The 12,708-nt window shown below is 43.6% G+C and overlaps 1 protein-coding gene across 1 annotated transcript in view; it reads left to right on the forward strand.

The window, feature by feature from the left end:
• The window catches only part of LOC139274963 (kelch-like protein 1), a 334,700-nt gene that overhangs the window by 237,124 nt on the left and 84,868 nt on the right, over positions 1-12,708 (forward strand). Inside the window, exon 6 of the mRNA XM_070891749.1 lies at positions 2,361-2,585. Coding sequence (XP_070747850.1) covers positions 2,361-2,585 — 225 coding nt within the window. The remainder of the gene's footprint in view (positions 1-2,360; positions 2,586-12,708) is intronic.

A 12,708-nucleotide genomic window follows, 5' to 3' on the forward strand; every position in this document is an offset into this window, starting at 1 on the left:
ACACAACATGACATTGCCCTAACTCTAGTCCACAGACACTGAAGGACATTGCCCTAACCCGAGTCCAGAGACACTGCAGTTCATTGCCCCAACCCAGTCCAGGAAGTGTGCAGGACTTACCCTCGGTTTCCGAGTGGGGGTCAGCACCCCCAATGACAGCTGCCCGACCGGAGATGCTGATGAGGCCTTCCAGTCACTCCTCTATGTCGGTGAATGGCAGGGTCTGAGGTGGACCGCCGCCTGTCCGCACTTGCTCGTGCCGTTTGTGTGACTTCTTTGTCTGTAAAGATGAAAATGGGAATGGTTACCAAAGCACTTATACCATACTGTCTGAATGTAATACAGTCCTCTGTTTAATGGCCTTGGAAGTTGCATGTGGTTCATCAGGGGGACATCGAAGTGTGGAGCCATCTTATGATATCTCAGAAAGCAATCTTAATAATGTGTAAAGATCATTCATGGCAAATAGGATGCAGAACTAAGTCTACCAATGCATCATGCATTTCAGGAGGCAACCCACAGAGTGCTGAGAGGCAACAACAGCCCATCAGCACGAGAACAAATAGTGTGTCAGATTTATAATTGAAGTAATGAAGGCGTGCATGAATTAAAATTGTACTCACTCTAACGACCCTTGAAAGATCAAACTTCTTTCAGCACTGTGTGCCAGTCCTGATCGCAGTGTCTGAGGCAGACCTCCTCAGCGATTTGTCTCCGTGTCCTCTTAAATATGTTTGGATCCACCCCATGATGTAACTCCTGCCATCTTCTTTCCACAACCCCCAGTAGATCTTCATTAGCCTCGTGATTGAATCGCTGTCTCGAATCGTCATTCTCCATGATCAAAATCCAAATGTAAAATGGCTGATTCAGCCCCGGGTGTATTGCGTATGTGCGCGGCCGCACCCTACATTAGAGTTTGCGATCGGACAGCAGACCAGATGCGTGGGAAGAAATAAATAAAATAAAATTGCCGCATGCGCAGAATGGCCGATTTTTTTTTTTTAGTGCCGGAACTTTCGGCTCCGGTGCGCACATTGTGAGGTGCAACACCAGAGTTAATGCTAACGCTCCTCATGAACTTTCATTTGTTGAAAGTTGCTCACTCTGGCACTAACGTTAGTCCGGTGCTAAAATGTTGAATCCGCCACGATTTGCACCCGGAAACAGGCGAACATGCAAAAAGCCGAAAATCCAGCCAAAAACCTTCAATTCCAAAAGTGGGATTAATTCAAACTCATCCCTAGCATGTTGGTACAATTATAAATGCGTAGACCATAGTTCTTGCTACCATAGCAACGTATACTTAGACTGATTCAAACTTTTCCAAAGAAAAACATTTGCACAAATTTTGACTAATTTGTATTAAATCGTTTTCTTTTTGATGTATGATTGTCTTGTTGCTGGTTTCAACATAATGAAGGATACACAGCCACCAGTACGTATGCAGCAATGAAGAAATCAAACTATTCTGGCACAGCTAAATATTGATCAGAGCAGAAACCATTCAGAGTGAAGGAAGCCAATTATCATTCTGTTTATTAGACAGCAAAATTACTCCAGCCTGTATCATTCAGGAGGAGACTCTCTAATGGGCTGGCTTATTCAGTATGTTGGCCTTCATAGCAAGTGGATTTGAGTACAGGGGCAGGGAGGTGTTGCTACAGTTGTACAGGGCATTGGTGAGGCCACACCTGGAGTATTGTGTACAGTTTTGGTCTCCTAACCTGAGGAAGGACATTCTTGCTATTGAGGGAGCGCAGCGAAGGTTCACCAGACTGATTCCCGGGATGGCGGGACTGACCTATCAAGAAAGACTGGATCAACTGGGCTTGTAGGTTTTAAGGAGCATCTTAAAGGAGGAGAGAGAGGCAAAAAGGTGGGGAGGTTTAAGGAGGGAATTCCAGAGCTTGGATCCAAGGCAACTGAAGGCACGGCCGCCAAAGGGGGAGTGTTGAAAACAGGGGATACATAAATATGAGCAAATGTAACTACTAATGTATCGGAAATGCAATTTTCAAAAACATAGATTTTATACAGATATGTTCATTCCGTGCTGATATATTACATCAGATCTTGTCTGTCGTGCAGCTGTAAGGAAAGTAATTCCAAACCATTGCTTCCTTCATTTTAAATTATTATTAATTGGAAAAAGACGTGCAGTAGTAAGTGCTAGCTTCACAGTAATTGGGGTACTGATGAGATTCCAACTCTCTGCTCATAAAAAGATCTTAATGGATTTCAAGTCAGTTGTCCTTCCTCATAGTTTGTTGTTGTTAGGCTGTGTGTGTGATGTATGCATTCCGGATTTCAAAGCACTCTTTCACGTCACAATCTTGTCACACTAATTGTCTTATCAGGTGCCACCACAATAGAAAAATATGACCTGAGAACAAATACTTGGACCCAAGCCGGAGTGATGAATGGCAGGCGGCTGCAATTTGGTGTGGCTGTCATCGATGATAAACTCTATGTGGTTGGAGGCAGAGATGGACTGAAGACTTTAAACACTGTGGAATGTTACAACCCGAAGACAAAGACCTGGACTGTCTTGCCTCCTATGTCAACTCACAGACATGGTCTCGGTAAGCAATTTCTGAGTTTCCAACACAGGAGATTCTAGATGGGAGTATTAAATGCTTACTGGTCTGGGCCATCATGGGTAGACTAGAGAAGCTGGGGTTGTTCTCCTTCGAGCAGAGAAGGTTGAGAGAAGCTTTGATAGAGGTGTTCAAATTCATGAGGGATCGAGACAGAGTAGATGGAGAGAAACTGTTTCCATTGGCGCAAGGCTCGAGAACCAGATGAGACAGATTTAAGGTGATTGGCAAAAGAATCAAAGGCAACATGAGGGAAATTTGTTTTACGCAGCGAGTGGTTAGGATCTGGGATGCACTGCCTGAATTCAATCGTGGCTTTCAAAAGGAAATTGGGTAAGTACCTGAAGGTAAAAAAAATTAGCAGGGCTATGGGGAAAGGGCGAGGGAGTGGGACTAGCTGGTGTGCTCTTCCAGAGAGCCAGCATGGGCTCGACAGGCCGAATGGCCTCCTTCTGTGCTATAACCATTCTATAATTCTATGATAAGCTATTTGTTTTAACAAAGCTGGGCAATTTTCATTGGGAGTTCCCAACAGCATTCTGCCTCTTCACCCCCAGCCCCCCCAAAATAAAAAAATATAGGCATTGCTAGTTTATAACATCAATTGTTTGGTTTGCTTGCTCATATAATATATTAAAATATTGATTGTTTGAAGTAAAAAGAACATTTTCATATAAACCAAATCCTTTTCCAGCCCGCTGCCAAATGGTTGCCATCTATTTTTTCTTGTAATTTGTTTATATTTTAAAAAAAATGTTAATCCTAAATTTCTCCATCAGAGTGTTGACAGGAGAATTGAGGAGCTCGTCATTTCATCACTGACAATGCCAAACTGGGTCAGACACCTCCTTTAAATAACTCTTTCCTGTATTTCACTAAAAACGACAGTGTTATTTGTTTCAGGCCGAAAAAGCTGAAGAACTATTCTGAGGTAAATATGAGATTCCCTGAGGAGCATCATAATTTCAGTGGCAGTCATGGAATAATTTCAGTTCTCATCAATCTTGATTTAAGGAGAACGGGAGACGTATAAAGTGAAGAGTTTAACAGCAACTCCAAATATCAGTCATGAATTCTGGGTTTTATTTGACAGCAAGATTGAATAAAACATTCTATGGTTTTGCATTATGAATATGCGAGTGGTCTAGAATCTGCTAAGTAAACAAGAATGTGACATAACTGAACATACTTAAAGTGTTATTTTAGTGGATTCAGTCATCTGATTAGATCACTGCAAGTTTAATGCATCAGGTGGTTCAAGAGGGAGGGGGACATTTGCCAGGAAAAATAAACATACAGGCCGCAATTTCTCTTACCGGTTCAGGAGAGAGGTCAGTGGTGAGTTCTGACCCCGCTCCTGTCTCTATGTTGACTTTCCCCATGACTTTCCCCTGATTGGGCTTGCTAAGCTCATCCAGCGTGTTTCCCAGCCAATGAAAAGGAATCGGGTCTGATGACGTAATTTGATGATGTGCCATCAGAAGAGTTCCTTAATAGGACCATGGCCAAATTGATTTTGAAAGTTGTGCTGTTGGTGTTTTACAAGCACTGCACAAAAGGCCAAGACTGCACCCAGGTTCTCCCATGACACAGGGAGGTTCTCTCTCCTTCCAATGGGCGGAAGAGATCGCCCCAGGAGACCAATGCAGCCTGCTTGCACATTGCACTGGAGGCCACACTCAACCTTATTCTGCTGTGCCGCTCATTACATCCCCATCACTCTGCCTTCCCTACCCTACTCCTGCACATCCTTAGTCACTCTAACTTACCTTACACCTTTCCCATTTCCCTCTATCACATTATCACACCCCATCTCACTATCCACCCCTCACTCATCCATATCATTGTCCAATCATACCAACTAACAGCACACAAGGGTGAGCACTTGGGTCTATAAGCCAATGTTCATATAAAGTTTCTCGTAATGTGTTGTCAAACATTGAAATCTTTATTTTGAACACTTTTTCTTCTTGGACAAATTTGTGTGTAGCTTTGGAAGTGGCTTAGTGCGATGCAGTGAATGGTGAGACATAACTGTACCCACCACCCCCACCCCCCCCGCCCCCGGCAATGGTGATGTGTGAAAAGAATAGCTTGGGCATTGCAGGGATGCTTTATGGTGCTGGTGTGAGGTGGTGCCAATCTGGTGTATCAACCCTGGCAGCCAGTGTGTACAGCATTAACTGAAGTAAATCTGGCCATGGTGAGACCAGCCTTGGCAATGTGGTCAGGTGCTGATGCACTGTGTCCTGTGCAGCAGCAGGTGATTGTGGAGAAGGTTATTAATGTTGCTGGTGTGCCTGGCGATGCTAATGTGCCTGGCAGCATTGATGTTGGGGATGATCGTGGTGGGATTCTGTGGACCAAGGTAAGATTTATTTCAAGGGCACTGATGCTGATGGAATAAATGGCAGCTGAAATTGACATGACAGAAGCGATCCATCAATGGTGAGACAGGTTGCTCCAAGGACGGGACAGTAGATAGAGAGCTTACTCCATACACTTCCAACCTGCAGGAAGCTCAAAAGTGTATTCCAAATCCTGAAGACTCCAGTTTCTTAGTTTGGAAAGTGAACAGCTGTGAAATGGTGGTTTTTATACCACTTTTGCAGCTGCCAACTATTCAGAAGAATGTATACTTATTGAAAACCTGACCTACTTACCTGACATGATCCCCGAGCATTTTGAACCTCGTCAAGAAACTGGAAAAATGGTAAGTACATGGTAAAGTGCTGTTGAAATACCTTTTGACAAGCTGTTAATGCTGCTTGGTGTTGGGTCTGTTAAGCACTGACAGACTCGACACTTGGGAAACTAATGTAGAGGCGGGTTAACAGCGGGTTGCTGAACCACTGTCAATCATTTCTATTTTATCAGCGGACCCATCTCCGAACCCGCCCTCTTAGTGCAGACAAAATTCCGGCCTTAGAAGTTTTGTTAAATTTACAAATTCTGGTGTCTTTAGCCTAGAAATTATCAGTGATGTAATCATACACTTGTACAAAATGCATTTCTCCGCTAAAAACGGAGACACTAACTAATCCATAATAGCACACTATTTTCAGTGTATGGCTGAAACAAGCCCACGCCTTCAGTTGAGATGCTCGTTGAATTCTATATTAATTAAAGAATACTAGTGTGATTACATGCAGTGGACATTCCTCTAACTTCTATTGTTATTTGGGGAAGGCAGAATGGTTTGCCAACAGAGAGTAGGAATAAACAGGTCTTTTTCCGGGTGGCGGGTAGTGACTAGTGGGGTACCACAGGGATCAATGCTTGGACCCCAGCTATTCACAATATATATAAATGATTTGGATGAGGGAACCAAATGTAATATTTCCAAGTTTGCTGATGACACAAAACTAGGTGGGATTGTGAGTTGTGAGGAGGATGCAAAGACGCGGCAAGGTGATTTAGATAGGTTGAGTGAGTGGGCAAATACATAGCAGATGCAGTATAACGTGGATAAATGTGAAGTTATCCACCTTGGTAGGAAAAACATAAGCACAAAGTAGTATTTAAATGGTGATGGCTTGGGAAGTGTCGATGTACAGAGGGACCTGGGTGTCCTTGTACACCAGTCATTGAAAGCAAACATGCAGGTGCAGCAAGCAGTTAGGAAGGCAAATGGTATGTATTTTGGCCTTCATTGCAAGAGGATTTGAGTACAGGAGCAAAGATATCTTACTACAGTTATACAGGGCCTTGGTGAGACCACACCTGGAGTATTGTGAGAAGATTTGGCCTCTTTACCTAAGAAAAGGATATACTTGCCATAGGGGGAGTGCAGCGAAGGTTCACCAGACTAATTCCTGGGACGGCAGGACTGTCGAATGAGGACTGATTGGGTCGACTCGGCCTGTGTTCACTAGAGTTTAGAAGAATGAGAGAGGATCTCATTGAAACGTATTAAATTCTGACTGGGTTGGATAGACTGGATGCGGGGAGGATGTTTCCCCTGGCTGGGATGTCTAGAACAATGGGTCACAGTCTCAGGATACGGGGTAGGAAATTTAGGACCGAGATGAGGAGAAATTGTTTCACTCAGAGGGTGGTGAACCTGTGGAACACTCTACCACAGAAGGCTGTGGAGGCCAAGTCACTGAATATATTTAAGCGGGAGATAGATTTCTAGAAACAAAATACATCAAGGGGTATGGAAAAAAAGTGGGAATATGGTGTTGAGATAGAGGATCAGCCATGATCATATTGAATGGCAGTGCAGACTCGAAGGGCCGAATGGCCTACTACTGCTCCTATTTTCTATGTTTCTATGTTGCAGAAGTTTCAATTTGCCAACTTGGAATAGCCATGTTTTTCACCATTTCACTTGTGATTAAACCATTGAAGCACAGCAAACAAAATAGCTAAAAAGTCAGGGGAATAAAAGAAAAAAACCAAGCAGGATCAATGTTTACCACAGCAGCAAGTATCGTATTTACAAATGAGTATTCATATCAACAAGAATATCCAATTTTCTGCAGCCAAACTTGGAAAATCCATTTTTTTAAAGTAGTTTTGAATATTGCTGTAACTTGGATACAGTGTACTGAATTACAAGGGTTGGAACCAAACTCTTCTCCAGCAAAGAAAATGTCAAATTCCCATCAGAATTAACATCCGGAAAATCTTAACTATCCAAGAATTTTGCAACGACAATTTAGTAAGACAGGTCCTACAGAGTCACCATACTCCTAACATTAGCTCGCTAACTAATCTCTCGTGGCAGGATCTGAATGAGAACAAAGAGCTAAGTGTTACTGCACCTTGCTTTTTCTTGTATTCCATCTGGAGCCGTGCATACCAGATGATACCCATCATGATAACAGGAAACTACAGACAGGACATTGACAATAGTAAACTCAGGCAGAGGACATGGTATGCGAGAGCTGGGAAATCTGGCGGGGATGAATTTCCCCACTTGTGGTGAGCTGTGCGCTATTTGCCAATGAGCCATTTTTAGCTGAAGTATCGTGCTCTCGTATAGATGAGGCAGAATTCAATGAGATAATCACCACGTGAGGGATCCTGTATAAAGGGGACGGTTAATCATAAAACCATAACTGCAATGCCTGTAATTATCAGTCAATTGATTTTATTGGATGGAAAATTGGTTTGCTGACAAGTCACCTGAGCTAGACTTTGCCAATGGTGTTGGGTTTCAGAAAGTTTTCACCCAATGTGTGAGAGTTTCAGTGACGCACTCCGGTCTATTTGCGTTATATATTTATAATAATCTTTTCACAATTTCCCATCTGTTATGATGGGATCGCAAAGTGTGCTGAGCCACCCCACATGAACTTGGCTTAAAGGAAGATTCAGTGCACATTGGCTCCCAGTCTGACAACGCCTCGAATTTAAAATTCTCATCCTTGTTTTCTTATACTTCCATGGCCTCGCCCCTCCTTATATCTGTAATCTCTTCCAGCGCTACAAGCCCCCGAGATCACTGCGCTCCTTCAATTCTGGCCTCGTGTGCATCTCTGATTTTCATTGGTGGCCGTGCTTTCAGTTGTCTAAGCTCTGGAATTTCCTCCCTAATTCTCTCTGCTTCTCCACTTCTCTCTCCTTCTTTAAGACACCCCTTAAAAGCTTCCTCTTTGACCATGCTTTTGGTCACCTGTCCTCATATCTTTTTCTGTGTCTCAGATTAAATTTGTTGTTTGATAATCGCTCCTGTGAAGAGTCTTATGCCATTAAAGGTGCTATATAAATGCAAGTTGTTGTTGTGAAAAGATGCTCTTAAAGGAGTTTTTTGTGGAATTGTTGTTATGGTGTTTGGTTTATGTTTTTCTGAAAAAATCTACCCTGTTTTGTTTCCCAGCCCATAGGCAATACTATTGGGGCCAATTTTAATTCCTAGCAGGCAACCATCAGCGTGAGGTCCAGGAGAATTTCACTCCAGGCTTTCAACTGGATAGGCCCCATCGGTCTCCTGCCAATACCGGGCGGTAAGCGGCAGCTGGCAGACAAGCGGGAGTGGGATTTTTGGCGGGAGGAGGCCACTTCTCGGGAGCCGAAGGAACGGTCTGCGGCACTCTTTTATATTGGGGGGGGGGGTGTCAGAAGAGCACCACGCTCGGGGAGGAGGATGGATGTCCGGGGCAGGGGAGACCCAGGGTCTCCGTGTGAGCACTCCTGCTCCTCCTGGCCCACAAGGAAACAATAAAGAACAATTGATTGGCCTTTCTGGGCTAGGCTCCTTTTGATAGCTGATTGGCCTGGCATGGAATCAACAATGGATTTCCTATTCAGGCCTCGAGTTAAAATTTCTGTCAGGACCTGATGATGTCATTGGAACACGATCTGCCTATTTAAAGTAGAAGCTTGCTGCCTTCCGGCGGATGTCCCCCTTGCCAACTCAAAAATGCAGGTTAAGATTGCAAGTTGTGGGATGATGAGCGGGATCACTGGGAATAAGTCGCTGTGACCATTTTAACTGCCCGCTCGTCCGGTCTCCACCAGGCACGCAGGGTTAAAATTGGGTCTTATTTTTGACAGACTTGCTCAGGGTTCCTCCTTACTACAATCAATTCCTGATGAACAAATGCTTCCATGAAATATGTTCAGTTATCCGACATACATTTATCAAGAGCTTCACTTTTACTTTGTCACATTTAACTGCTAGGGAAGATCTTCTGAAATGAACCTGTCCCATCGCTTTGAAGTTCCTGAGATATGGTGGAACATGGAAAGAGTAGTTTTTCATAACATCATTTTTCTGCCCCACTCTCCTGAAGTTGATACAAATGCTTAGTTTATAGTTCAGTAAGTATGAGTAGCTCTCGAGCATTGCTCCCGAGTGGCCATTCTTCAAGTGTAAGCCTGGACGGTGGTTGTTACATGAAATTACATAGGGCTAGAAATTCACCGACTTTGCGACTGGATTTTTGGCGATATTTCACCATATTTGGTGAAAAACCGGTCGGCGGGAACCTTGGGCACCATTTTCCGGCGGTGCTTTCCACGTACTGCTGGGGAGAGGAGCACCGTTTTCCAAGACCAGAAATAGCATTTTCGTCAAAAATTTAGCTCTCTCCACACCCATATTCTGCATCCAGAATACCGCCAGGTTAAAAACCTTATTGTTGCAGCCCTGCCAGCAGCGGTAAGTATGAAGTCCTGCAAAAAGGTAAATTAAAGTTTTTATTTTTTAATTCCTTTTCAGCGATTTAGTAGCTAAGGTTTTTGTGAATGTTTTGTGAAATTTGTTTTTCCCCCCTCCCAAGGCCTCTCTCGCAGTGCTATCGGCCTCGGACTAAAGTTGGCGAGGATCGCGGTTTGCGCTGCGAATCCTCGTGCAATGCAGATTTTTACTGCTGCAAATTAAAGGTTGATTTTCCGGCCTACTAGAAGTAGCAAAGCGAAAATGGTAATTTTGCCGCAAAAATGCCGTTTTCGCTGAAAATCAAATTTCTAGCCCATAGAATCTATAGCACAGAAGCGGGCTATTCGGCCCATCTGGTCGATGTCAGTGTTCATGAGCGATCTCCCACCTTACTTCATCTAACCTTATCAGCATAACCTTCTATTCCTTTCTACCTCATGTGCTTATCTAGCTGCCCCTTAAATGCATCTATGCTATTCACCTCAACTACTCCTTGTGGTAGCGAGTTCCACATTCTCACCACTCTCTGAGTAATGAAGTTTCTCCTGAATTCCTTATTGGTTTATCGGTGACTATCTAATAATTAAATCAAATTTAATGTTTTATGTTAATGGAATATTCACTTCACCATTATCATAGGCAGTCCCTCGAAATCGAGGAAGACTTGCTTCCACTCTAAAAGTGAGTTCTCAGTTGACTGTACAGTCCAATGTGGGAATTACAGTCCCTGTCACAGGTGGGACAGACAGTCGTTGAAGGAAAGGGTGGGTGCTTTGCTGCACGCTCCTTCCGCTGCCTGCACTAGTTTTCTGCATGCTCTCAGCGACAAGACTCGAGGTGCTCAGTGCCCTCCCGGTGCTCTTCCTCCACCTAACCAACCCTCGTTATGTCATCATCTGATATTTCCGAGAAGAAATCATTGCATGGTGACATATAAAGAAATAAACCCAGTCTGATTTTCCCCTCATAACCTCATCAATACTGAGGCATGATTGTGATGTCCCCACCACCACATCCTGATATAAGTTAAATGGCAATAAGGGATCAAATGCGAGAGCTTACTCGAATGAATCATTAAGCCCAGATGTATTGCATTTATTCACTACAGCTCTGGAGGTGCCCCTTTTTAGTTATTTTATTGTTCAGCAAATTAAGATTGATTTTCTCCCCTCCGCTTTCTCTCTCTCCATCTCTCTCTCTCTCTCTCCATCTCTCTCTCTGTCTGTCTCTGTCGCTATCTTGCTCTATCTCTCGCTCTGTCTCTATCTCTCTCTCTGTCTCTATATCTCTCTCTCTGTCTCCACCTCCAGCTGCCCTGCGCTCGCGTGCTCCCGTGTTCTCTCACTCTCTCTATCACTATCACTATCTCGCTATCTCTCTCTCTGTATATATATCTATCTCTCTCTCTCTATATCTATCTGTCTCTCTCTCTATATATCTAACTGTATTTTATCACAGCATTATAACAGTGTTCTAAGCTGCTCTGCCACCAAAAACACAACACTCGGATTAGTCGATGGCACCGCAATGGTTTAAATCAATCTATAAATCTTTTTAACACATCTTTAACTTCTCTAAAGCATTTCACCATCACAATGATTCAGATTCAGTAGTCCAGTTATTCCAGAAATCACCATATTAAAGAGCGAAAGCAGACAGTTCGTCAATCTTTATCAAATTACTGGCAGTATTTCTAATTAATTCATCTCAGAAATAGCTCGGAAATGGGGACAGAACCAAGAAAGTGACCTACTCTGCTAAAAAAAAATCTGCAAAAGGATATATACAGGCTGAGTGAGTGGGCAAAAATTTGGCAGATGGAGTATAATGTTGGAAAGTGTGAGGTCATGCACTTTGGCAGAAAAAAAATCAAAGAGCAAGTTATTATTTAAATGGAGAAAGATTGCAAAGTGCTGCAGTACAGCGGGACCTGGGGATACTTGTGCATGAAACACTGCAGGTACCGTAACTGATCAGGAAGGCCAATGGAATCTTGGCCTTTATTGCAAAAGGGATGGAATATAATAGCAGGGAAGCCTTGCTACAGTTATACAGGGTATTGGTGAGGCCACACCTGAAAGTGGTCATGCAGGTACAGCAGGCGGTAAAGAAGGCAAATGGTATGTTGGCCTTCATAGCTAGGGGATTTGAGCATAGGAGCAGGGAGGTCTTACTACAGTTGTACAGGGCCTTAGTGAGGCCTCACCTGGAATATTGTGTTCAGTTTTGGTCTCCTAATCTGAGGAAGGACATTCTTGCTATTGAGGGAGTGCAGCGAAGGTTCACCAGACTGATTCCAGGGATGGCTGGACTGTTATTTGAGGAGAGACTGGATCAACTGGGCCTTTATTCACTGGAGTTTAGAAGGATGAGAGGGGATCTCATAGAAACGTATAAGATTCTGACGGGACTGGACAGGTTAGATGAGGGAAGAATGTTTCCAATGTTGGGGAAGTCCAGAACCAGGGGGCATAGCCTTAGGATAAGGGGTAGGCCATTTAGGACTGAGATGAGGAGAAACTTCTTCACTCAGAGAGTTGTTAATCTGTGGAATTCCCTGCTGCAGAGAGTTGTTGATGCCAGTTCATTGGATATATTTAAGAGGGAGTTAGATATGGCCCTTACGGCTATGGGGAAAGAGCAGGAAAGGGGTACTGAAGGAATTATCAGCCACGATCTTATCGAATGGCGGTGCAGGCTCGAAGGGCCAAATGGCCTACTCCTGCACCTATTTTCTATGTTTCTAATACTGTGTACAGTTTTGATTTCCATATTTACGAAAGGATATACTTGCTTTGGAGGCAGTTCAGAGAAGGTTCATTAGGTTGATTCTGGAGATGAGGGGGTTGACTTATAAGGAAAAGTTGAGTAGGTTGGGCCTCTACTCATTTGAATTCAGAAGAATGAGAGGTGATCTTATCGAAATATTTTAGATTATGGGGGGGCTTGACAAGGTGTATGCAGAGAGGATATTTCCACTGATGGGGGAGATTAAAA

The sequence above is a fragment of the Pristiophorus japonicus genome, chromosome 10 (genome assembly GCF_044704955.1).
Source record: "Pristiophorus japonicus isolate sPriJap1 chromosome 10, sPriJap1.hap1, whole genome shotgun sequence".
Lineage (NCBI taxonomy): Eukaryota > Metazoa > Chordata > Chondrichthyes > Pristiophoridae > Pristiophorus > Pristiophorus japonicus.